Below are 27,356 nucleotides of genomic sequence, written 5' to 3' on the forward strand. Positions count from 1 at the left end.
TTTTTATTGAATTCAAATTTCACCATCTGCCTTGGCAGAATTCAAACCCAGCATTACCCTGGGTTTCTGGATTACTAGTCCAGTGACAATGCCACTACGCCAGCCACCACCTCCCTTTATGTGTTAAGGAGAGAGACACTTAATTCAAACAAATATATTTTGTTGACAAGCGTTCAGAAGCCCATTTGATACTGAAAGGAATTATTATCACGGGTTGACATTGTTACTATGCCTCTATCGCTGGTTTTTCAGAAATAGACCCTCTTTCCTTGCAGACAGCTGCATCTCAACTCCAAACTTCCATTTCTCTCCAAACGCTTTCATAAATTGTTGCCTCCCTGCAACAAATCTCTCCAACCTGTTGCAAAACCAAAAGACACAAATCAAATTCACAAATGTCTTAGTCTGTGATGATGACCTTGGTGCATTGTCATTCCTCAGTCTATTTTAAGCTTTTAACATAGCCACACTGTTATTCCCCCACCAACTTGCTTCCGTTGCCCAGTTCACTAGGCCTGCCCTTCGCATAGTTCCACTCTTATCTCGTCAATATGTGGCCAGAGTTTTTCTCCTAAAGCTTCTCTTCACATCCTTAAATTTCCACCTCATGATTCCCCCAGGAAATCTATCCTTGGGAACCCCTCCTGTTCCTCATCTGCATATTGTCCCTTGGGGCAATCATCCACAGACATGAGGTCAGCTTCCACATTCATGCCGACAGCAGTTAGCATGCTCCTCCACCATTTCTCTGATGCTAATTAAGTTAGAACACTCTTCGAGGGGATAGAGGTAAATATTTATTGTGAAAAGAACAAAGATGTGTAGATCTGTACAGTATCTTGGTATATATGTTGCCTTGGAGGCTATTCTATAGGAGGTGAATACAAAAGTGGCAAGGGCAAAGAAATAGCTTTGATTTTATTAGTTCTTTTAAGGAACACACCTTTTGATGAGTTCACTTTGATACTTATTTCCACTTTCTTAAACTCCACTCTACAATACGTTTTGGTATTTGTGTGTTTCTGGCTTCTTCATGTGGAATGTTACACCTTGAAGCAGAGGTATATAAAAGAATCTTGTGAAAATACTTTGAAAATCCTACTCAGGATTTGGAGAAAAGCTAACAAAGTGATCAAAGTGGCCACATCAAAGGGCACATGCTTTAAAGGGACAAGCCGGGTTTCATGTGGTGCATTCATCTTAGTCAATGCTAATCTTTATTGTAACAATTTTAACGCTTTGGATACTCTATTTTCTTCATAGCTTCCAAAATGCACATAGATTTGGACATATAACATCTGCAAAAGTGAGATTCTGCAAGTGCGGTCCCCTGTATTGGGATAGAGAACACCCCTGCTCACCAACACCCCAACCCCCTTCAAAATAACACAACATTTCTTAATTCTCAGCTCCACCAATGCAGACAGGAAAGCTGCAGGTTGATCTGCGTTGAATTTAGTAATCACAGCAGGATGAAACAGTTTGACATCTGGCAACTGGCTCAGATTCAACTCCCCGCCTTTCCTGTCCGGGTCTGTGCATGAAGATTAGCCACTTGTCTGGAGTTACTGAAGACCTGAATGCTCCTTGAGGATTATATGTGCCAGTGTGCTCATGGGGAAGGGGTGGAAATTGAAAAGAAATTAAGAGAACTGTCAGATATTTTAAAGAATAAAACAAGCTTGTGAAGCCAAACCTCCAAACAATTCAGTCTCCTACATTTGATAAGGTGCCACATCAAAGATTATTGCAAAAAACAAAAGCTCATGGCGTATTGGCATGGATAGAAGAGCAGCTAGCTAGCAGCAAACAGAGTCGGCATAAATGGGTCTTTATCTGGTTGGCAGGACGCAATGAGCGGTGTGCCACAGGAATCAATGCTGGGGCCTCAACTTTTTACAGTTTATGCAAGTAACTTGGATGAAGGGACCAAAGATATGGTTGCTAAATTTGCTGATGATACAAAGATTGGTAGGATAGTAAGATGTGGAGAGGACACAAAGAGGCTACAAAGGAATATGGATAGGTTAAGTGAGTGGGCATATACCTGGTAATTAGAGTATAATGTGGGAAAGTGTGAAATTGATCATTCTGGCAGGAAAAAATATAAAATAATCAGATTACCTAAATGATGAGAGATTGCAGAGCTCTGAGATGCAGAGGGATCTAGGGGACCTAGTTCATGAATCACAAAAGGCTAGTATGTAGGTGCATCAAGTAATTAGACAAGCTAATAGAATGTTATTATTTATTGAAAGGGGAATTGAATACAAAAGGTGGGAGGTTATCTTTCAGTTATACTGGGCATTGGTGACACCACATCTGGAGTACTGTGTACAGTATTGGTTTCCTTATTTAAGGAAGGATGTAAATGTGTTGGAAGCAGTTCAGAGAAGGTTTACCAGACTAATACTTGGAATGAGTGGGTTGTCTTATGAGGAAAGGTTGGACAGGCCAGGCTTGTATCCACTGGAGTTTAGAAAAGTAAGAGGCAACTTGATTGAAACATATAAGATCCTGAGGGGTCTTGACAGGGTGGATGTGGAGAGGATGTTTCATCTTGTGGGAGAATCTAGTACTAAGGGCCACTATTTAAAAATAAGGGGTCGCCCATTTAGGACAGAGATGAGGAGAATTTTTTTTCATTCAGGGAGTTGTGAGTCTTTGGAACTCTCTTCCTGAAAAGGCAGGGGAAGCAGAGTCTTTGAATATTTTTAAGCCAGAGGTGGATAGATTCTTGATAAGCAAAGAGGTGAAAGGTTATCGGGGGTAGGCGGAAATGTGGAGTTGAGGTTACAGTCAACTCAGCCATGATCTTATTGAATGGCAGAGCAGGCTCAAAGGGCCGAGTGACCTACTCCTGCTCCTAATTTGTATGTTCATATGCATGTTCATCTGTTCATAAACAGTAGTTGTGTTGGTCTCTGATCTGCTCTCAACAATGTTTTAAATACTCCTTCTGTATGCTAATGCTTAGTCCCAATACCTACATTTAATATCTCGTCTGGAAGATTCAGATGCAAAGATAAAAACAAAAAAACTGCGGATGCTGGAAATCCAAAACAAAAACAGAATTACCTGGAAAAACTCAGCAGGTCTGGCAGCATCGGCGGAGAAGAAAAGAGTTGACGTTTCGAGTCCTCATGACTCTTCGACAGAACTTGCGTTCGAGTCCAAGAAAGAGTTGAAATATAAGCTGGTTTAAGGTGTGTGTGTGGGGGGCGGAGAGATAGAGAGACAAAGAGGTGGAGGGGGGGCGGGGTGTGGTTGTAGGGACAAACAAGCAGTGATAGAAGCAGATCATCAAAAGATGTCAACGACAATAGTACAATAGAACACATAGGTGTTAAAATTAAAGTTGGTGATATTATCTAAACGAATGTGCTAATTAAGAATGGATGGTAGGGCACTCAAGGTATAGCTCTAGTGGGGTTTTTTTTTTATATAATGGAAATAGGTGGGAAAAGGAAAATCTTTATAATTTATTGGAAAAAAAGGGAAGGGGGAAACAGAAAGGGGGTGGGGATGGGGGAGGGAGCTTACGACCTAAAGTTGTTGAATTCAATATTCAGTCCGGAAGGCTGTAAAGTCCCTAGTCGGAAGATGAGGTGTTGTTCCTCCAGTTTGCGTTGGGCTTCACTGGAACAATGCAGCAAGCCAAGGACAGACATGTGGGCAAGAGAGCAGGGTGGAGTGTTGAAATGGCAAGCGACAGGGAGGTTTGGGTCATTCTTGCGGACAGACAGCAGGTGTTCTGCAAAGCGGTCGCCCAGTTTACGTTTGGTCTCTCCAATGTAGAGGAGACCACATTGGGAGCAACGAATGCAGTAGACTAAGTTGGGGGAAATGCAAGTGAAATGCTGCTTCACTTGAAAGGAGTGTTTGGGACCTTGGACGGTGAGGAGAGAGGAAGTGAAGGGGCAGGTGTTGCATCTTTTGCGTGGGCATGGGGTGGTGCCATAGGAGGGGGTTGAGGAGTAGGGGGTGATGGAGGAGTGGACCAGGGTGTCCCGGAGGGAGCGATCCCTACGGAATGCCGATAAGGGGGGTGAAGGGAAGATGTGTTTGGTGGTGGCATCATGCTGGAGTTGGCGGAAATGGCGGAGGATGATCCTTTGAATGCGGAGGCTGGTGGGGTGATAAGTGAGGACAAGGGGGACCCTATCATGTTTCTGGGAGGGAGGAGAAGGCGTGAGGGCGGATGCGCGGGAGATGGGCCGGACACGGTTGAGGGCCCTGTCAACGACCGTGGGTGGAAAACCTCGGTTAAGGAAGAAGGAGGACATGTCAGAGGAACTGTTTTTGAATGTAGCATCATCGGAACAGATGCGACGGAGGCGAAGGAACTGAGAGAATGGGATGGAGTCCTTACAGGAAGCGGGGTGTGAGGAGCTGTAGTCGAGATAGCTGTGGGAGTCGGTGGGTTTGTAATGGATATTGGTGGACAGTCTATCACCAGAGATTGAGACAGAGAGGTCAAGGAAGGGAAGGGAAGTGTCAGAGATGGACCACGTGAAAATGATGGAGGGGTGGAGATTGGAAGCAAAATTAATAAATTTTTCCAAGTCCTGACGAGAGCATGAAGCGGCACCGAAGTAATCATCGATGTACCGGAGAAAGAGTTGTGGAAGGGGGCCGGAGTAGGACTGCAACAAGGAATGTTCCACATACCCCATAAAGAGACAGGCATAGCTGGGGCCCATGCGGGTACCCATAGCCACACCTTTTATTTGGAGGAAGTGAGAGGAGTTGAAGGAGAAATTGTTCAGTGTGAGAACAAGTTCAGCCAGACGGAGGAGAGTAGTGGTGGATGGGGATTGTTCGGGCCTCTGTTCGAGGAAGAAGCTAAGGGCCCTCAGACCATCCTGGTGGGGGATGGAGGTGTACAGGGATTGAACGTCCATGGTGAAGAGGAAGCGGTTGGGGCCAGGGAACTGGAAATTCAGATGCAAGATTGCTGTCCGCTGAGCTACAGCTAACCTTTAGTAGGACAGTTTAATTATTTAGTTGCCAAATTGTTGGAACTGCACTCGTCTAGTCCCACTCTTATCCATCCAGTTGTAGCCAGAGAGTCACTTGCAATAGTTCCCCTTCCTGCTCCTGCACCGTTACCTCTCATGGCTCCAAGGATCTATCCCTGGTCCCCTCCTATTTCTCGGTTACATGCGGCCCCTAGAAGAGTGGAGGAGGAGGATGATGTAGCCATTCGATCAGAGCTGAAAAGCTACAACGATCTCTTCTAGAGGGCAAAGTGGAGGGCAACAGAAAAAGGAGTCGACCTGGGGGTAGTAGTTGGATGAGGGATGTCACAGAGTGGGTGCAGACGAGCTACAAGTATATGTCTGGGGATGGCACAAAACAGGCAAGCGTGAGATTCCATGACAGCAGATCTCTTGGCAGGAGTAGCTACAAGCAACAACAGCAGGTGCAGCCAACCATGTCAAAGGCTGCAGATGACTTGAGAAAGACAAGAGAGAGTTTACCTAAATAACTAAAAATGATTGTCACAAAGTTGGTAGTTTTGCTTTGCTTTGGCTGAATTTGCTGGGTTGCAATTGGCTTAAAAGGACTGAATGGTAAGTGCATAATTGGGGGAAGTGACTGGAAGCGCCTGACAGTGCAAGGGAGCAGAATTAAAGTACACAGCTGAATTGACAAGATTCACAAAGCACTTTCATGACTGTTCAACTCCCTCATTATTGGGTTCAACAACTCTGAAGAATTCCTTCGTACAAAAAGCTACTTTGAGCTGTTGCAAATCAGGTCTTCAAGAACCGGAACTAAAGTACTTGTGGTGATAATCCACTACAATCATCCCTTTGAGTTCCTGTTTGTAAAGTGGAATATCAACCCTCGCCAGTCTTTTGGGAGATGCAAACGTTCCACTGGCAAAGTCGTTCCTATTTTATTTTACTAACTTACACAATTTTAGCAAATGCCAAGTCAAACTAACCATGATAAGTTAATGAAGCAAACAATATTTGTGGACTTACAATAGACCTAGATACAAATAGTCGTTTGGTAGTACAGAACTTGAGTATTGCTGAAAAAGACATTTTGTCGAAGCTTTTCATCTTGCACTCATCAGGACAATCACAAGAATACCAATGTCAGAGGAAGCAACTACTATATACTGTATGAGAAGAGAGTGCTGATTGGTTGGCAAGTGGACTTTGATTGGTAGAGTCGTTTTTTTCAGCAATACTCAAGACCTACATATATCATTATTTTGGTGTCTGACAAACAGGAAAAGCCCTCACCATGTTTGTCACTCACCAGATAAAGCTGCTGAGTGCAGCCAGATTCAGAGCCTTTGAACATGGAGTTTGCAGTTTACCCATAGGGACATATCACACTCACCCAGCCCATATCTCTTAGATATAATTCGGCAGAACTGAGGCTTAGTTCCTCCTTCTCACCCCCCACTCCACCTTAGGTGTGCAGAGCCACTGTTGGATTTCTTCCAGCTAGAATGACTTTTAAAAACTGCACGGCTCACATATAGGCAGGGGACTAGCAAGCTTTGCACTGCTTTCAACACCCAAATTTTATTTTCAAATCCCTCCAACCCTCATCCCTCCCTGTCTCTGTAATCTTCACTGTTCCTGTGAACTGTCTTGGATCAATTAAAATATTAAAGGTGCTATATAAATACAAGTTGTTGCTGCCCAGGTGGGAGCATCCCACCTGCAAATGTGAAATTTCTTGTCAGGCAATAATTACCAAAGGGGGTTTTCTCAAGTAATTGGCAAAAAAAATTCTATGGAAATGGCACCTTGATACCAATTACTTAAAAAAATACACACAGCGAGATTGATTTCTTTCATTCATTCATTCATTCATGCATGCTCTGCCCACAGGCAGGTCCTTGGTCCAGTGTCAGCACATGCTTCACCCTGAGTCATGTTCTTGGCAGTTTTTGTCAGTGGTAGCTTGCCTTTGCCTTCCACTCTCAGGGACTGCGTGAGGAGGCAGGTCCCAAGCCCACCTCAGATGGAACGGAACTCGAATCTGCGCTATTGGCATTAATCTGATCCACACAATAGCCATCTGGCCAACTGAGCTAACTGCACACCACCCACCCACCGCCACAAGCAGCAATATATCGTACAAAGTGTTTTATAAATCAAGTCAAAATATATTTACCTAGGAGGGTTGGAGGGGTATAGAGAGTGTTCATGTCATCCTGTTCTGCTACTGCCGAGATAATGGTTTTGTGCCCTGGGACGCAGTAAAGGATACAAAGTCAATTTACTGGACTGCAAACTCTTGCTATGCAAAATACAAATTGAAGTACCATTAAATAGCTGCTGGTGGCCCTGCTGTGTTAATAGATGTTCCTGCTAGTGGCACCACCAGCAGGTTATTTTTAATATTACAGAATAATTCTGAAATATGCAAACTGCATTTATGTCACACCTTTAATGTAGTTAAGGAGCTTCACAGGAGTGTTATCAAACACAGCTTGATAAAGAACCACATAAGGAGATGTTAGGACAACTTTGCTAAAGAGCTAGGTTTTACAGGGCATCTAAAAGGGCGAGAGAGGTTTAGGGAGGGAATTCCAGAGTTTGGGGCCTTGGCAACTAAAGGCATTGTCTCCAATTGTGGAGTGATGATTATTAGGAATGCACAAGATGTCAGAATTGGAGGAGGCCTTTTATTTTGGGAAGTTGTAGGAGGTTACAGAGATATTGGGGGCCCAGGTAAAACTCATGTCAATGCGGACCAGGGGGAAAGATTTCCAGTGGACTGCAGAGATCCAAGACCACCAGCTTTTCAAGGGCAGTTCGGGATGGGCAACAAATGCCAGTCTAGCAGGTGTTACCCACATCCTGTGAAAGAGTAAAAAAATTAAAATTCCTGACTTGAAGGATGTGTGTTGAAATGAGATTATTTTATGTCGCATCCTGACTTGGAACTATATCACCGTCGCTGAGTCAAAATCCTAATAGCACTTTGGGTCTACCTAAACCAGATGGTCTGCATTGGTTCAAGAAGTTGGATCACCACAACCACCTCAGCAGCAATTAGGGATGGGTAACAAATGCTGGCCTAGCCAGCGATGCCCAGATCCTGTGAAAGAATCTAACAAGTTCTTCGAGTTTTATTTTGTGCTTTCAAAATTAAGGGCATCTAAAGGTTAATCTAGAATTTATGACACGCTTTTGTTTCATTCTCACATAAAATCATGTTTAAAATTTCTTCCCTCTAAGCCTTAACAATGCAAACAATTCTGTTTTACAGTTTCACTGAGGCATTTCAGTTCAGTGAATTACTTGTAAACATAACAACGCACTCTCTCACTTCTGTAACAAATTGGGTCATGATCTAAATAAAGACATTGGCTAACTTTTACTTGGTTTTTAATTTTTGAGCCTTCACAGGGAACAGCATATTTTTATTGTGTAGTCTAACATAAAGGTCACATAACTTGGGAAATAAAAGTATTTACAAATGTAAATACAAGTTACAAATTAACATTTATATTTTTAATCCGAATAATGCCATAGGCCAATTGCATTTTAAACTAAGAACTTTTGTCGTGGTTGCAAAACTATTCATCCACCTAGCTTTGTGAATTTTTTACAAATTAATTCATGGGATATGGGCATTAGTAGCAAGGCCACTATTAATTGCCCATCCCTGGTTGACATTGAGAAGGTGGTGGTGAGCTTTATTAACTGCTGTAGTCTGTGTTGAAGGCATTTTCACATTGTTAGGAAAGAAATTCAGAGATTTTAACCTGGTGACGAGCAAGAAATGGTGATGTGTGCCCAAATCAGGATGGCGTGCAACATGGAGGAGAGCTTTAAGTAGGTGGTGTTCCCTTCCAACTGCTGCTTTTGTTCAGGGGTACCCAACCTCAATAGGGGTGGGGTGGGGGGGTTGAGAGTGTTTTGCACACTAGGCATTCCTGACCAGCACAAAGAAACATGATTGTGGTCATCAGAAGGCAATCATCTCTGCCCCAGGATACTTCTGCAGGAGTTTCCCAAGGCACTCTCCTAAGCCCAACTATCTTCAGCAGCTTCATCAATGAATCCCTTCAATTTAAAGTCAGAAGTGTCCAGCTATACTTGGAAACAGTCTATGCCAGCAAGCAGAGAGGCCTGGAAAACATCCAGGCTTGGGTTGGTAAGCGCTAGATAATATTCACATCATACAAGTGTCAGGCAATAACCATCTGCAGTAAGAAAGCCTCACAATCTCCCTTTGACATTCAATGGCATTAGAAACTGGAACACAAAAATCTAGGCTGACACTCCAGTGCAGTACTGAAGGAGTGCTGGATTGTCAGGGGTGCTATCTCTCAGCTAAGACATTAAATCGAGATTCCATCTGCCTTCAGGTGGACAGAAGAGCTCATAAGGCACTATTTTGAAGAAGATAGAACAAGTTCTCACTAGTGCCCTGGGCAATATTCGTTCTTGAACGAACATTACTTAAACAGATTATTTGGGCTTTATCACGTTGCTGTTTGCGGGGTCTTGTGTGTGCGCAAATTGGCTGCCATGTTTCCTGCTACACAACAGCGACTAAAGTTCAAAAGTGCTTCATTGGCTGTAAAGCACTTTGAGATGTACCAAGGTTGTGAAAGGTGCTACATAAATGCATATTATTTCTTTAACCATTACTGAATCACCAATGTCCTAAGAGTAACCATTGACCAGGCCTGAACTGGACCACCCACATCTCCTACAGCAGATTAAAGCTGTAAATTCATTACAGTTTCATGGCTGTATTGTGTAATAACTTCAAGGTGCAGTATAACAATATGCCAAAGTTTCTTTGGCCACACTTCCCAAACCACAAGCTCCACCACCTAGAACAACAAGAGCAGGATGTGAAAGGGAACACCACCAACTCCAAGTTTCCCTCCATGTCACACACCATCCTGATTTGGACATAATCGCCACTTCTTCGTCATCGCAGCATCGTGAAAGTGCCTTCATCACAGACTACAGCATGCTGTTCATAAAGCTCACCACCAGCTTTCAAGGCCAACTAGGGATGGGCAATAAATACTGACCTTGCCACTGATGCCCACATCTCATGAATTAAATTGTAAAAATTCACAAAGCTAGGTGAATAAATAGGATGGCAACCATGAGAAAGCAGTTTGAAAAACAATTGTGACGTGGCATTGTTCTGAATAAAAATACCAATGCTACTTTGTTACTCTTATTTATATTTGTAAATACTTTGATTTCCCAAGTTGATGTGACCTTTATATTAGCTTTATTCTGTGCAATTCCATATGAAACTCCAAAAATTAAAAACCCAGTAAAAGTTATCCAATGCTTTTGTTTAGATCATGCCACAATTTGTTACAAGTCACAGGTCCAAATTTAGGTCCACCTAGTTTTGCGTTATATACAAACGTCATTCGTTGAACTGAAACACCTCATAAAAAGAATTGTTAGGTCGTTAAGATTTAAAGGGAGGAAATTTAATAATGATTTTATGAGAGAATGAAACAAAAGTGTATCATAAATTCTAGATAAATCTTTAGGTGCCCTTAATTTTGAAAGTACAAAATAAAACTAGAACATTTTAGACTCTTTCACAGGATCTGGGCATCGCTGGCTTGGCGAGCATTTGTTGCCCATCCCTAATTGCTTCTTGAATCAGTGCAGCCCATCTGGTGTAGGTAGACCCAAAGTGCTATTAGGATTTTGATCCAGCAACAATGAAGGTATGGTGATATAGCTTCAAATCAGGATGCAACATAATCTCATTTGAACACATCCTGCCAGTCAGGAATTTTTAGCCATACCTTGCTTTATTTGATGTATATTTTCCCTAGTCTCAGCAATGGAAACACCTGCAACAATTCCCAGCAAGGCCGATCAAGGCACTGGTGCTATTTGTGTCTTCTGTGGGCTTCTGTAGTCATAAGCATAGACAGTGTGAAAGGGTAATTCCCAGATCATCTGGTATGCTGAGCTTTTAAGGGACAATGGTTGGGATGCAACATTTGGTTTACGGAAGAGAATCTAACCATCGCCCCTTGATTTTCAATGGCATTACTATCACTGAATCCCCCACTATAAACCTGGGGGTTACCATTGGCCAGAAATTGAACTGGACTAGCCAAATAAATACTGTGGCTAGAAGAGCAGGTCAGAGGCTAGGAATCCTGCAACAAGTATCTCACCTCCTAACTCCACAAAACCTGCCTACCAGCTACAAGTCACAAGTCAGGAGTGTGATGGAATATTCCCCACTTGCCTGGATGAATCCAACAATATTCAAGAAGCTTAACACCATCCAGGACAAAGCAGCCTGCTTGACTGGCACCCCATCTACAAACATTCAGTCCGTCGACCATTGACACACAGTAGCAGCAGTGTGTACCATCTACAAGATGTGCTGCAGGAATTCACCAAGGCTCCTCAGAAAGCACCTTCCAAACCCACAACCACTACCACCTAGAAGTTCCCCTCCAAGTCACTCACCATCCTGACTTAGAAAGATATAACCGTTCCTTCACTGTCACTGGGTCAAAATCCTGAAACTCCCTCCCTAACAGTACTGTGGGTGTAGCTACACCATATGGACTGCAGCAGTTCAAGAAGGCAGCTCACCACTACCTTCTCAAGGGCAACTATGGATAGGCAATAAATGCTGGCCCAGCCAGCAAAGCCCACATCCCGTGAATGAATTTAAAAAACCATCAATTTATTTGTCCTGTAGATTTGGATACAAGGTGAGAACAGAAACTATGATAAAAGAAAATAATGTAAATGCTGCAAGTTTGAATTAAAATAGAAAGCTAAATAATAAACACAGAAGCTAGTCAGCATCTGAAATAGAATTGATTCAGCTGGATTCAGTCTTCCAGATACTGGATAGCCTGCAATAAACTCCAGCATTTTCTGCTGGCTGTGATTGCCTCCTACATTTACCATTCCTTAAGGGAAATGAACGAATGGGAAAACCACTGCTAACAACAGAAATCTGTGCCAGCAAGAATGACCAACTTAAGAAGAGTGGATACAACCCAAGAAAAACTGCAGTAGAAGAAAAATAAGCAATTGCATCGCTAAATCAGCCATTCTCAGCATTACAGATTGGGTCTGTAACTTGTGTGGCAATATTCTGTCAAATGCATTCACACAGAACTCAAGTGAGGAGGGTGATTCAAACGGCAGAGCACTTTCAGTTTGCAACGCAGTGAAAAAGTTTGGAAAGCAATGTTAAAAAAAGCATAGAATTTATTCTCTATTCCTCATGGGATATAGCCCATAATTTCGTGTTTGCACCATAAACACTACTTTAAAAGTTTGCAATTCATGGATGTTAGCAGTCAACAAAAATCTAAGTGTTAAAATATTTATTAAACAAAATTCATGCTTTAATATTCTAAATGTTAAATACAAAATGGATTTTAAAAAATTGTCACTTAGTAACACGGGAAAAGACAACACCAATTGATATTGGCAGGAATATTCCACTTAACCTTGTACATTGCCAAGCAGTACCCACAGTAGTTCTATTTATAGAACAGGGGTTTAAACACACCAATTGTACATAAAGCGGTGAACATTTTTTTCTACAAAGGCTTAATTCCCTTATGTTGAAGGTTTACCAGAACATAAATTTCAGGCATGTTCCTTGATGTTTCAAAGCAGAAAATATTTACTGATTAAAAGCTCCAGCTAGTGGAGGATATAATGTAAAGAACATTACTGCGCTCTGTGAAAAAAAAATTGTAATACTGTTCCCATAGAGCCTGAGATTTGTACAAACATGGTGCAGAAATTAGCTGCTCCCTGCCAAAAGGATGTCATTGCTTTTAATTTAAAAGAACAGGTTCCCATTAAATATCATGAACTAAAAAAAACTCCATAATCAGTACGCGTCCAATCCGTTAGTCATTTGAAGTAAACGCTTCCCATTAAAAGCCATAACAGTGAGAGACCAGACTTTATTCAACCAAACCTGGACATATACTTATTTCCCAAGAAATCAAATGATAAATCCGTAAAGTTCATGGATTAACACCATAAATTTAGCAGCACACTGGCTTTAATTTATTCAATACACAGCTAATGTGCGGTCATTTCTTACAACCTATAATCACCCTGCTCAGTAACTATAAAACCAATCAGCCTGTTGACGCCTTCTGTCCAGCTTCACACAAAAAATGGCCATTTGGGTGACATATCCTGAGAGTTGTCAGTGCTTCTGGCACCATATCCCACAAGAACTTGCCTTTCAGAAAAAGAGGAAAACGCTAGGGGGAAAAAATCCAGGGAGGAAAAAGTTCGGGCTGCTAAGTCTTCGGAGACTTAATGGTTGAAGTTATAAAGCCCAGAAAAAATCTTTTAAGTTCTAAGCTGAGTTTGCTGATTGTAGCCAATGCAGCAGTTGGAAGTGCCACAAATGGTTTCAGCATCCCTGAGCCTGATGGATTCTTGCTCCAAATTGCATTTTAGAAAGTGCATGCGTATGCGCATCAAGCAGACATCAGGCTGGGCTCGGCTATAGTCATGGATAGGCTTATATTAACTGTATAGGTTGACACATAAGAAATGGCCACGTGGACAGTGTACCCAGTGAACTGTGTCCACAAGACAGAAAGAAAATTAAATGGGAAAATATCCTCCCCTAGTAAAAATTCTACTATTTTGTGTAGAACTAACATAAACTGATCAAAGTGCTTTATTAAGCCAACAATTTTTTGAAAAAAATATTGCCCATCATCTCTGCTTTCCCTTGACCTGTTTTACTTTATTACCTACGTGGAATCCTTCGATTTTGCGAAGAATCAACCGTATATAACAAAAACAGAAATAATTCAGTCAGAAAAAGTACAATCAAAATCAATCAAATGATTAGAGTTTCAGGGGATTGGGGCTAGGAGCATTGGGGAAGTACACAGCTGCTATAGTACTCTCTAGTATATAGTTACTGATTGGATCAAAGGCATTAGATTGCACAAAGAGCTGTAAGCACTGGTTTCAATCAAAAGCAAACCCTTCCACTCAATCCTGCCATTCAGCAGCACAGTATCAAAACCTTTGATTGCAGACTTTCACTATTGTGGAAGCTGACCCATTCAGGTTTCAGCAGCAGTTACACTGCACTAGCAGTAAGGTTACCTTGTCCTCTTCTACTAATTATAATTTTACTTCACATGACCTCTTCCCAAGCCAAAACCAATTCTGCAGGAAATAATTTATATAGCTCAAATCAGAGAGATTACACAAACCAGAATGAAAGGTCACTTTGGTTTTCACGTCCTCCATTTTTTTGCAATGGACAACTCAAGTCCCTAGCAAAATAACAGTAACTGAAATACAAAGTGCAGTTTTAAATTTTATGCATCTTTATGATCTTGCCTCTTTGGAATGATTGAAGAGATCTGCAAAATAAAATCAGACACAGGATTTGTATTTTAAATATTTTACAGATAATTCCAAAGTCAATGACAGAATGCTTCCAGAATTTTGATGTGGTAGTAGGAAGCCATTTGCAAAACCAAGGGGAAACAATCAGATTTCAAACAAGCCGTGATGTGGTTCTGCTTTGGACAGGCCTAGCTCCTAAACTCTTAATCCCGCAGTTTATTAATTACTGGAGAAGCACAGCATTACATAGTGTGTAATATTCAGCTAAAATAGACATCACCTTGAGAGCCAAGTGAAGGAGCTTTCTGGATTAAAGCCTGTACTGTACAACAATCTTCTGAAGCCAAAAATGTAAATGCATACCTAGCACTAAACAATTTTTAGACCAAGTCAGTAAAATCCAAATTATGTACTTGGTCTGGCTCGGTTTACACGATTCAAATAAGTTCCTTAGGAACTTGAAGACAAGATTTTCAAAGTAGAAATCTAATTCAAGTCATCTTCCCCACTGTCATCTGAAGTATCATTGTGTGCTATTTTCCAGTTTTTCCTCTTCTTTCTGCTATTTTTTATTTCTTTATCGTCATCTTCTTTGAGGGCATTTCTGCGATGCTTTTTCTTTCTCTTCTTCCTCCTTTTCTCCAGGTGATTCCCAGGATCGCTTTCATCTTTGCTAGTTGTGTCAGAATCACTGCTGTGTGACGAATTCCTTTCACTTTCGCAGGAGGAGGAGGATAGTTTCTTTTGCTTCTTGGCTGCTTTTTTGCGATGCTTCTTCTTCGCTTTTCTCCTTTTCCTGTGATCTGAGTCCTCCTCCTCCGAGCTTTCACTGTCACTTGAAGAATCGCTAGTCCGCAGACATTTCTTCCTCCTCATCTTTTTACTGGATTTCTTTTTGCGTTTCTTCTTATTTGATTTACCTGATCGCTTACGTTTTCGTGAGTTTGATTTTGAAGACTTCAGGCGTATGGCTTTTGTCCCATTGGCAGTGTGCCCATCGCTGCTATCTTTTTGGTCACTGGAAATTTAAAAAAATATATTTTGATTTTAAGAAAGCTCTATTTCATCTGTAACCAGATATTTCTTAGGCACGCATGCTGGAAGTAGGCCACAGTTGTTACTGAGATTTAAAAAAAATTGATGCTAGCAAATTCCCACTTCACTGCATATCAAAGGATGAAGGTTTTAAAAGGCTGAGGCTCCCGTAGTGTGGTCACAGCAGATTTGCAAAGTGCGGACTGTGCTGCAATTGTTGTTTTCTTTCTTTTAAACAACGGCAGAATCAGTGCTGAGGAAATCAGCTGATCGTGATACTAAGTAAGCCACTGACAGATGCTGCAACTAAAGCTGACTTGAAAGCAAGCAGAATGAGTCCGAGGGCAGGCGTGGCACTATGGGAGAGACCAGAATGGAGGCAAACTTTGCACAGGGGACAAAAGGAGCAATCAGGAATTGGAAGATAGGCAGAGAGCAAGTGAGGGGGCACAGCTTGTGGTGGAGTCAAGTGGTTAAAATTAATACAGAGCTGGTGGGCAAGCTTTTTGTTTCTTTTGGGATTGCCTGTGGAGTCTGAAGGTGAAGCTTGCTGGGGAGGAGTATAATAAAACCAGTATTTTATTCTTGGTTTGGAAACTGATTGGCCCACATGTTCAATGATACCATCCAGAAATAGTGGAAGAGCTCCACAATCTTAGACATTTACATTTGACACTTTATATACTTAGACACAACTGCAATTAAAGGGACTTAGCATCTCATTTTCTTTCCTTCCCAAAAGCAGTTGCAACTGGTACCCTATTAAGATGGCTGTTGCTCAAATGTAAGGTTGGAAAGTGAGTCATCCCTTAGTGTGTCCACCTCCAGGATATGCTTCTAAATAGAAATCAGAAGCAGGATTTCAAGGTGAAATTTCACCCACCACCCCACCCACTGCCCAGGCTAAAACCCCTTAGATTCAACCCAAAGGTGCCATCTTCCAGATGAGACACTGAAGCTGAGGCCCTGTCTGCTCTTTCAGGTGAATATAAAAGATTCCATGGCATTATTTTGAAGACGACCAAAGGGATATCCAGTGTCCAGGCCATTATTTATCCCTCAGCCAACTTCACAAAAACTGATTATCTGGCAATTACCACACATTGCTTGTGGCAGCTTGCTGTGCCCAAAGGGGCTGCACACTTCCTTCATTACAACAGTGACTTCATTAAGCACACTTAAAAAGTACTTCATTGGCGGTGAAGTGGTTTAAGATGTCCTTAGGTCAGGAAAGCCGCTATATAAATGTAAGTCTTTCTTTTCCACCCAACTTATTTTCCTTTTCATGTTATTAAAATTACAATAAATCCAACATACTTCCAATCATATTGAGCTACATTTAAACTTACCTCTCGGATTCAAATTCCTCTGGATAAAGTTCTTTGTAGCCACTGTGACCCCATCTGAATAAACAAAACCATATGGACTGTATAATTACAGCATGATTTAACACGAAGGAAAATAACAAGAGTAATCTTAATATTTTCCATTAAAGCAAAAAGGAAACCAAACAAATGAAAAGTTTTCCAAGGAACAATGTGATACTCAGGTGCTTGAGCACGATTTGTCACACAAAGATCTTGATCTTGTAAGAAAATTCTGAGTGGAGATTAAACGCTTTCCCCACCAAGTCATCTTTGGACGATACATCCAACTACGGTGCATTACCTGTGGGACTGGCAAAATCCTAAGACCCCGATAGATTTTCAGTAATGGTTTGAGAAGAGATTTTTCAGGTAACAGATGCTCCTTAAATTCTGACCAATTACTGGGCTTACCCAAATATAAAAAAATTCCAAACCTGACTTTTTGACAGCCCCACAACATCATTCTTCTATTAAAATCCTACAATCTAATCCTCTTAATTCAAAGTCAACTAATTCCAATTGTCCAATTCAACAAAAGTGAATTTGAACCATCGGAATTAGTTTTTTTCCCTAAAAAGGGATGTACATCTTACGTCATTTGCTGTGACATGACACTGAAATAACGAATTACTGCTCTCCAACTTCACTTAAAGAGCACAGCACTTCCTGTCAGTTAACAAAAGATTTCAAAGAGCATACCTGTTTGGATCACTTGCTTCAAAGTGGTACAGCTTCTTTGTCCAGTATCTTGTTTCACGTTCATCCTGTGGAGTGGGCAAAGGCTTACGAGCAGCAGCATTTGCCTTCCTCTCTTCCTCCTCTTCATCATACCCATCACATCGCATTCTATTGCTGGTACAGATCAGGAACGCTTTTAGTAAGAATATGAGGAAATCTAGTGGCGCAGTGGTAGCGTCCATACCTCTAGACCAGAAGTTCCATGTTCAAGTCCCCCCTTCAGGACTGGATGGCCACAGAAGGCATGTTCATAGTGTGGCCAAACAGGTTGATGATCAACCTGTAAATCCCTCCAATATACCTAATGGCAGGCAGTAAGAGCGGGAGAGTTTCCCGGTCAGCCATACTGCAGAAGACAATGGCAAAACACTGCAGTACTTTGTCAAGCATAATCATGGACCAATCCAATGGAAGTCCAGAGTCACCATTGCTGTCTTAGGGGATGGTACCTTACGGAAGGAGGAAAGTAGGTAGGCAACCTGTCGCCATATCTTTGCCAATATCATCCTTTAATAGGCAAATAGTCAAGTAGTTGTGATCTCTTACTGTGCGCTGGCAAGATTATCAACTGTGTACAGCATCACAGTTGATGTGTCCTCACTGGCATTTTTCAATAGGGTCACTAGATGGTGGTCAAGGGGTTCCTTTCTTGCCCATTGTATTAGGAATGGTTGAGGGCAGCCCAACTTAGCCCCAGGAGAGAGCACAAATTGGGGTCACTTTTCTTAGCTCTACACCAAGTGATGCTTTTATTTATTTAAGCTGTGTTCATACAAAATCTTGCCTATGACCAAAGTCCCCAGGTCTCAGCAAAAGACTTTCACCTCTATCCCCTTCACTTCAAACTTTGATTTTGGATTTAATACTGAACTTCTAGACCCAATTTGGTAATGGGAATGAATGCAAAAATAAACACCATTATTAAATTTAACAGTGCATGGTGCAATTAAAAATCACATAACATACAAGGTAAAGTAAATTTTCAGGACTTCACCCATTGTCACAAGTGAGCAGCTCCAAATTCTTCTATAAAAGGAGGAAAATAACATAATCCTATCCCAGATGCAAGTTGCTCAGAAAAGCAGGATTAGATGCTTACCCTGGCAAATTCACAGATTTTCTCCTCCGCTGGAAAAATCTCATCTCATTTGTTTGCTTCTCTTTTTCCCTAATTTTCCACATCTCTGATTCTTCTTGAATCTGTGAAAAAAATCAGAAGGAAAGATTAAAAACCTGGAGTACTACCGAGTTCACTGAAATGAGTGAGGTAGCTGACTAGGTCAGTAGCTCAAACCTCCAAATGCTGGGCTCCAGGACAGAAACTCTCAAGTTTGAACCGTGTGCAGAGTTACTAAAATTTTTAGGCTTCCAAGGTGGGACAAAGTGAGACATGTAGCTTTCGAATGCGGGTGGGGGAGGATATAGGAACATAGGAATTGAGCTATGGTTGTAACACATTGGCTGCTCAATGAGAACAAAAATCACCATCACATCCAATAATGGAGACAAACCTTTGGGTGTAACTTCCCTCACTGATGGTAATCAGCTCCAAGACACAAATGAACTTTCCTTTTACAAAAGCAAAATACAGCAGATGCTAGAAACTTGAAATAAAAGCCATAATGGAAATACTAAGCAGGTCAAGCTGTGGAGACAGAAACAAAGTTCATGCTTCAGGCCGATGACCTTTCATCAGAACAGTATTTTCAGTATGTCCTGTTTATATTCTAGTACTCCATGATGCAATTCAAAATTTCAAAACGTTGTTAATAGATTATTTAAGTTTTTCTTATTTCCCAATTGCACTGTCGGCAATGCATTCACTAACTCCAATGAACATAATTAACTGTGTTAATGCTCATTCACTATCCCATTATGTGAAATGCATTCTAAATCCAACCTTAATTTCTATGTTATGACAATATTCACTTCTACTTGATTATTCTAAGACAGCCTTGGCCAGCCTCACATCTTCCACCTTCCATAAACTTGAGCTCATCCAAAAGTCTGCTGTGCATATCTTTCTTTAATTCATTCATGGCATGTGGGCTTCGTAGGCTAGGCCAATATTTATTGCCAATCCCCAACTTCCCTCAGGCAGGTGGTGGTGAGCTTCCTTCTTGAACCATTGCAGTCCATATTGTGTAGGTACACCCACTGTGCTGTTAGGGAGTTTCAGGATTCTGACCCAGCAACAGTGAAGGAAAGGCAATATAGTTCCAAGTCAGGATGGTGAGTGGCTTGGAGGGAAACTTCCAGGTGGTGGTGTTCCCATCCATCTGCTGCCCTTGTCCTTCTAGGTAGAGGTCATGGGTTTGGAAGGTGCTGTCTAAGCAGCCTCGGTGAGATCCTGCAGTGCATCTTGTAGATGGTACACAATGCTGCCACTGTGCGTCGGTGATGGAGGGAGTGAATGTTTGTGGATGGGCTATCAATCAAGCGGGTTGTTTTGTCCTAGGCACATCTTAATTTGCAACCAAGTCTCATTCACCATCGCCCTGTGCAAGCTAACTTACACTGACTTCCAGTGAGCAATGCCTTGAATTTAAAATTCTTATCCTTGTTTTCAAATCCCTGTTGGGTTCCACTCTTCCCTATCTCTGTAACCTCCTCCAGCCCTACAACCCTCAGAGATATCTCTGCTCCTCTAATTCAGACCTCTACCACACCCCCAATTTTAAACTCTCCAACATGGATGGTCGTCTCTTCAGCTGGCTAATCCCTAAGCTCAAATATTCCCTCCCTAAACCTCTTCACCTGTCATCCTTTAGTATATTTCTTAAAATCTACTTCTTTGACCAAGCCTATGGTCATCTGCTCTGATATCACCTTATATTGTTCAGTGTCAAATTTTGCTAAATAATGCTTTGCTAAGTGTCTTGGGTCGCCTTGCCAAATTCAAGTGCTATATAAATGCAAGCTTTGTTGTCAGCACGTAATCAAATGGGGGATAAAAGCTCCTTAAGAGAATCGAGTTAAAGCATCTGACATATTACACAATGTCAACGTGAACATCCATTTCAAAACTGATTCCAAGTATCAAGCACGTTTACTTATCTCCTTCATGGTACCTTGTGATAACTGAATATAAATGATGAATGGTGAACCATATTACACAGCTGTAGTCAGCACAATGCGATTTCTTCAGCTGGGAGATGTATTTACTGTGAGAATTGCTACCCAGAAACTTGCTTAACTGCAGATTTAAATTTACAAACTTAAATGGATCAAATTTACCTTGTTGTGTGCATCTGTGTGGCGGATGACATTTCGCAGAAGAACTTTGCCCATGGGAATTCGAGCCATCGTGGTTGTTCTTCTAAATAAAGAAAAGAAAACCATCGATCTGGAGTTGCAGCTCTTAAATTAACCTTTCAACTGAAGTGGCTTCCCCAGTGTCTTATCTGATTAAGACACAGTAACTAAGCCACAGAGGTCAGAAAATCCCAAATTAAAGAGTTGGTTTATGTTGCATTAACTTGTCTCAGCCTAAGTGGCACTAGAGGTACTACAGTTTTCTTTCTGCAATCCTCAACTTTCTTGATTTTTGAATGCTTCCTTTTTTTGGCCCAAAATTAAATCGGGGAGGAAAACTTACCAGGATTCTCAATCCTGTTCCAAGCACTGTTGGAATTGTTTTGCAGGTTGAAAAATAAGACGGGCCTTGGCTGTGAAACATTTTGCTAGCCATCACTGACTAGGATCACACATCTAACAAAATGGCTATCTGAGCATCGCTTGCAACTCATGAAGCCATAACCTCAGAAATAGTCAAGATCTTCAGATTAGGAGAAAATTGAGAAAAACAGGATGAATCATTCACAAAAAACACTCATGCTCCTGTACTACTGAAAATATATGAATCGTTTATCTGACATATTTTAACATAAACAGCAGCATAGAATTTACAGAGCCTTAATATTTGTGTTAATAGTTAATGCAATTCACAAACACGTAAGCCTATCCGCTGTTCTTTGTTGGACCCAGCTGAAGACAGCTGTGAGTGCTAGTATTCTTTAGGCTTGTGAAGATTAGAGGAACCTTTTAATCATTTGTGCAAATTAATACACAAATTCTTCCCCCCTTCCAGTCAGACCAAGGAATGATTTAAAACGTTCAGTAAAAAATAATCCTCACCCACCCAGAGAATATAACTAGTATTATGAGGACACTTTGAAGATATTACTGGGGTTTTTTGCTGCTGTGTTAATATTTCCTTATGTAGAAAGCTGAACAGATCATTTCAGATTTTTACTGAGCCATTTCTTAGCAACAATGCAAAAACTGTGGCTGTTCAACAAGTACAGCCAATCCCGAAGTACAAAATAAAGGCCATTAAGGCTGGGTGACTGCTTTGCTGAACATCTCCATTCAGTCTTTAATCATGACCATGAGCTTCCTGTTGTTCGTCATTTCAATTCTCCACCACGCTCCCACTCTGAACTTTTTGGCCTTGGACTGCTCCAATGCTCAATGAAGCTCAACGCAAGTTCGAGGAACAGCGCCTTTTGACTGGGCACTTTACAACTTCCGGATTCAACATGAAGTTCAACCGTTTTAGATCATAACCTGTTCCCCCATTTTGTTTTGTGTTTTTTTTTTGCTGATTCAGTTTTTATCTCATTTCCTTCACTAATCCCTTTGCTTTGCATTTGAATGATTGCTATGCTGTCATTCAAATGCCATTTTGGCAGAAAGAAGGTTCACTTCCCGACTGTGCGTCGCAGCAAGAAGCTTGCACCGAATAAGCAAAAAAGCCTTTGAAAGGTGGAAGATCCATGAAGTAGAAGATATAAACATTATTGAGATGCCTTTCCTTGGAGAACCAGGAACCAAGTGGAAGTTTCTGGAGTACTGATATCCTAGTAGAGGGGAACAAGACACACTAACTTAGACACAGGGGCAGCAGTTTCAGTCCTTTCTGATGCTGAACCACGATTGGAGCAAAGTTCTCTTCGGCCATCATGCATAAAACTAGAGTCAGGAGGTATAGAGCTCGAGGTCATAGGACAACTGAATGCAACCCTTCAATATAGCGAGAGACACATTCACTGAAACTTTATATGTGATCCTGAACCAAAGTTGTTCACTCTTTAGCAGGAAAGCCTGTACTGACTTACAGCTGATTGGCAGAGTAGTGGAACTGGGAAGCCAACAAGGTCAGCCTAAAACATCAGAGCTGAATTTCCACAGCTGTTTACAGGACTAAGAAAGTTGAAGACTGCATACCACATCACTCTACATCCCAAAATGAATCCAGTGTGTCTGTCTACCTCCAGAAAAGTTCTTCATCCACTCTTGCCAAAGGAGGAAATTGGCTCCATATTGAAGCAAGGGGTTAGTTCACCTGTGACAGAAACAAGAAGTTGGAGGATGATCCTAGCGCCAAAACCAAATGGATCTTTCAGAATTTGCACAGATCTTACACAGCTGAACAAAAAAGTCAAACGCAAAGTTCATCCTATGTCAGCTATGGATGAGAACTTAGCCAACTGGGAAAGAGTTCAACCTTCACAAAGCTAGATGAAAATAGTGGTTTTAGGCAACTACCTCTTGATGAAGAATTTAAAATGCTCACAACCTTCCTTACACCTTTTGAGAGGCTTTGGTTCAACAGATTATGCTTTGGCATTATATCAGCACCAGAAATCTTCCAGAGGACAATGTCAAGTATCCTAGAAGAACTGGCTAGAGTCGTATATCACATGGATGATGTACTGATCCACGGATCCACTCAGACAGAACATGACACTCGTGTGCGAGCTGTGCTGCAACATCTACAGGAAGCAGGACTTGCACTCAATGACAAATGTGAATTCTTGCAGCCGAATGTCAAGTTTCTTGGGCATATTGTGGATGCATCCGGCGTCAGAGTTGATCTACAGAAGACAAGAGCAATCAAGGAGTTTCCAGCTCTTCACAATGTGGTGGAGCTCCAGAGATTCATGGATACAGTAAACCAAGTCAGAAAGTTCTTGCCCAACCTAGCTGTCATCAATGAGCTACCATGTCAGCTGTTGTGACAGTACAATACATGGTGTTGGGAGGAGGAACAACTGAGGTCTTCTGAGAAAATCAAGGAGATGCTGTTATCACTTGATATTTTAGCTCACTATGACCAAGGACTACTCACTATCATCGCTGGAGATGCAACTTCCATAGGATTGGGAGCTGTACCCTTTCAGATAAAAACAAATGGAAAGTGTAGACCAGTTTACTAAGCACCCTATTCACTAATAGGGACTGAATAGAGATATACAGTAATTAAGGAGGAAGTATTAGCTGCTACATAGGTTTGTGAGAAGTTCGCAGATTACGTTCTTGGTCTCCACTTCAAGATAGAAATAGATCCTTTAGTGACATTCTTAAATTCTAAGGAGTTAGCAAAAATGCCTCCAGGAGTACAACAATTCAAACTGAGGATGGTGAGGTTTGATGCAAAGGCAGAGTACGGTCCAGGAAAACAGCAGGCCACAGCAAGTGCTTTGCCCTGTATCTCAGTGGCCTGAACAAGGTGAAGGGGTAGGAACCTTTACATCGACAACAACCAAAACTCTACCAGCAGCAACTCAGTGACTGAATGAAATCAGGTGCACAGATATCTGATGAAAATATTCCAGAGGACAATGTCAAGTATCCTAGAAGAACTGGCTAGAGTCGTATATCACATGGATGATGTACTGATCCACGGATCCACTCAGACAGAACATGACACTCGTGTGCGAGCTGTGCTGCAACATCTACAGGAAGCAGGACTTGCACTCAAGTCAGAGAGTAGAGTGTCAACGGATAGCCAGCATACATGCCAAACAATTCCATTCTCTCACAGTACTATAAAGAAAGAGAATACCTCAGAGTAGTTGATGATTTACTCATCTATGTTGAGGTTGGTGGTTCAGAGAGTTCTGAACTCAATATATTACAACAAGTGCACCAAGGACATTTGGGCATCACAAAATGTCAAGTCAGAGTAAGATATTCTGTTTGGTGGCCAGGTCTCTCAAAGTTGTTGGAAGATATTATATCAAACTATATTAGTTGTGCTATTCATCGTCAGGAGACAAGAGAACTGTTGATGTAATCTTGCTTTCCATCAAGATCATAGGAACATCTTGGGATGAATCTCTTTAAACACAGAGGTTAAGATGTTCTTGACCATAGTCGACTACTATACAGATGGATAGAAGTCAAGTAACTGCAGAGTCACAGTTCTGAAGCAGTGATTACATCACAGAAGGAGATATTTGCAACACATGGAATCCCTGACCTTGCAATCTCAGACAATGGACCGCAAATCGCCAATGAAAACTTCAAAGAGTTCACAACATCATATGGATTTGTCCATACTACCAGCTCACCAAGAATCCCTCAAGCCAGCATTGAAGCTGAAAGAGGAGTGCGTACAGTGAAGGCACTGCTGAGGAAGAATGATGGGACACCCAACTTACACTTCTGAGCTATCATTCAACTCCACTCCAAAATGGTTTAACACCATGTGAACTCCTAATGAGAAGACGACTGAGAGCTCAACTCTCTGCTCTCCTACACACTCTCATGCCATGTGTACAAGCTGATGACTCGGACAAGGTGAGGGAGAAAGAGATGAGTATCATTCCAGATGTAGAACTATGAGAAATGTCACAAAGCACACAACCTGCTAGACCTCCAACCAGGAGAGCCAGTTTGGATGAGGAGACCAAGCTCACTATGGACAAGTGGTTGAACAAACACCACATCACAGTCCTAGCTTATTCAAAAAGATAATGGTATGCTGAGACAGAACGGATATGCACATGTTGCCATACAGAAGCAACCTCCTACAGTTGAAGTAGTCATCTACCCAAACAAACAAAGCAGAGAGGTTGTGTTCATCGAGAGATTCAGGCGATGGCCTGATTGCTGAAGCAGAGTCATCTGTGATTTCTCCTTCTGCCCAGCAGAGTCTGAGAGATCACACTCAGGACTCAAATCCTCAATCTCCTCCAAAGGAGATGAGGACACGTTTGGGTAGAATATGAAACCATTAAGCGGTTGTCCCTATAAAAAAATGGAAGTTAGTGACTTGCTGGTATAAGCGGTTAATTCTAACTGTGAGATATGCGAATGAGACATTAAACATCATCACAGGAAGTGTTGTAATGTCTTAATCTCGCTCTTTTGCGGAGCCTCGTGGCAAAGTGAAGCCACTGTAAGATACTGCTCAATAAAATTAACATTTTCTTACCTCAGCAGACTGTGCAAATATTCAGTGTTGGCACAATGAGACCAAGAATATTATACTAACCCAGGGTGGGGGTTCTGCTAGTTCACTGACAGATTTTTGAAAGAGGAGAATCGAGGGTTATAGGGATGGTGCGAGAATCATAGAATGGATACTGCACAGAAAGAGGCTATTTGGCCTGTCAGTCCAGGCGAGAGCAACTCACCTAGTCCCACTCCCCCACCTTTTCTCCATAGTTCTGAAAAGTTTTGCTATTCTGTTTTGAAACCTTCGATTGAATCTGCCTCCATCACACTCTCAGGCATTCCAGTACCTGAGGTCCAGGATCATACACGAACATGTATGAGACATAAAAGATTCTGAGACTTGACAGGGTAGATGCTGAGGATTTTTACCTTCGTGGGGTAATCTAGAACCAGGCGGCACAGTTTCAAAATAACAGGCTTCCCACTTAAGATAGCAATGAGAAGAAATTTCTTCTCTCAGAGCGGGATTAGTTTGTGAAATTCTCATCCACGGATAAGACTACCAATCCTCCGGGATTGGCCTGGAGTCTCCAGGAATTGAAAATCATTGAAAATCAATCTCCAGGACATTGCTGGGTGCAACCCTGAAGAAAAATCATACAGACATTAAAGTTTTTTCTTGTCATTTTCTTTGACATTTCTCTTCATCAGATACAAAAATGTGGGAAAGTGAGTGGGGAAAAAGCTGTTTGGCTGACAATCAAGCATCATCCAATTGGGTAATGAGCCTTTTAGCTTTCCAATTATCGTAGGAAGGCAGTGCGTCAAAAGGATGGATGTGTTGGCCGACTAATGGCTGGTGCATGGCGGCAAGTCATGTGATGAAAGCTCCAGGAATACTATCAATCACAGTTGGCAAGCCTATCCACAGCGGAGGCTGAATTATTGAACTTATCCAAGGCTGAGGTGGACAGAGTTTTGATCGATAAGGGAGTCAAGAACTATGGGTGATGGGGGATGGGGGATTGGGAGGGGGGGTGGGGGAAGCAGGAAAGTGGAGTTAAGGCCACCACCAGCTCAGCCATGATCTTATTGAATGGTGGAGCAGGTTCGATGGGCCGAATGGCTGGTTTCTTATGGACGCCACGTCGCTATAAGGGCGGTGGGTGAACCTTTGCCTCGTTTAAAATCTTAGTGAGCGGAAGATGGGGGGAGGGGGGGGTTGTTGAAAGCAACTTTTACTCTCCGGGGTTTTACCTGCCAGGCTCTCTCCCTGGGCTGGCCCGGCCTGGCCCCCCGGGAGCCCAGATGCGCCCTCAGGCCGCTCGCATCGTCTCGCCTCCACCCTGACCGGAAGTCGGTGCCACCCTCATAACGTTCCGGGTCAGCGGACCGGACACACCCCTATCGCCGCGCGTCCCCCCCACACCCGCGGAACCAACAATCGGCACCTTTTCACAAAACCCAAAGTCAATCTCAGCGCTTTCCTCCATCGGCGAGGAAAATAAAACTTTTCAAATGTTATTATCAGCATTTTTACAGTTGTTTTCGCTGTCTTTTTTTAAAAAAAAACTATTTATTCCCCACCATAAAACTTGAAAATCGGGCTACACTTCCAAAATTGAAAAGCGCAACTTTAATGTTCGAGCTTCTATTTGTTCACTGTTAC

The 27,356-nt window shown here is 42.0% G+C and overlaps 1 protein-coding gene across 7 annotated transcripts; it reads right to left on the reverse strand.

Moving 5' to 3' along the window:
• On the reverse strand, positions 1–27,068 carry nkapd1 (NKAP domain containing 1). 7 transcript variants are annotated; one of them, XM_041174467.1, is made up of 9 exons: positions 26,945–27,068; positions 20,738–20,819; positions 18,600–18,700; positions 17,462–17,614; positions 16,745–16,798; positions 15,281–15,378; positions 14,352–14,374; positions 7,147–7,221; positions 1–358 (listed from the first exon to the last, which is right to left on the reverse strand). In XM_041174467.1, the coding sequence occupies exons 2-8, from the start codon at positions 20,804–20,806 to the stop codon at positions 7,195–7,197; spliced, it is 525 nt and encodes a 174-aa protein (XP_041030401.1). In that variant the 5' UTR covers positions 20,807–20,819; positions 26,945–27,068; the 3' UTR covers positions 1–358; positions 7,147–7,194. The 7 variants fall into 7 exon arrangements, 5 of the variants coding, with proteins under 5 accessions (XP_041030401.1, XP_041030402.1, XP_041030400.1 ...); XM_041174468.1 differs by lacking the exon at positions 15,281–15,378; XR_005941384.1 differs by lacking the exon at positions 14,352–14,374 and having other exon boundaries at positions 2–358; positions 14,724–15,378.
• Positions 27,069–27,356: the final 288 nt, after the last annotated feature.

The sequence above is a fragment of the Carcharodon carcharias genome, chromosome 25 (assembly GCF_017639515.1).
Source record: "Carcharodon carcharias isolate sCarCar2 chromosome 25, sCarCar2.pri, whole genome shotgun sequence".
NCBI classification, from domain to species: Eukaryota; Metazoa; Chordata; class Chondrichthyes; order Lamniformes; family Lamnidae; genus Carcharodon; species Carcharodon carcharias.

Excerpts from the sequence above, each read along its gene's own strand:
- nkapd1 (XM_041174463.1), bottom strand. The coding sequence starts at position 20,806 with ATGGCTCGAATTCCCATGGGCAAAGTTCTTCTGCGAAATGTCATCCGC. Across the intron at positions 18,701-20,737 it reads ACACAGATGCACACAACAAG|ATTCAAGAAGAATCAGAGAT; the intron begins GTAAATTTGATC and ends TTTTTTTCACAG. Across the intron at positions 17,615-18,599 it reads AAATCTGTGAATTTGCCAGG|CAATAGAATGCGATGTGATG; the intron begins GTAAGCATCTAA and ends GATCTGTACCAG.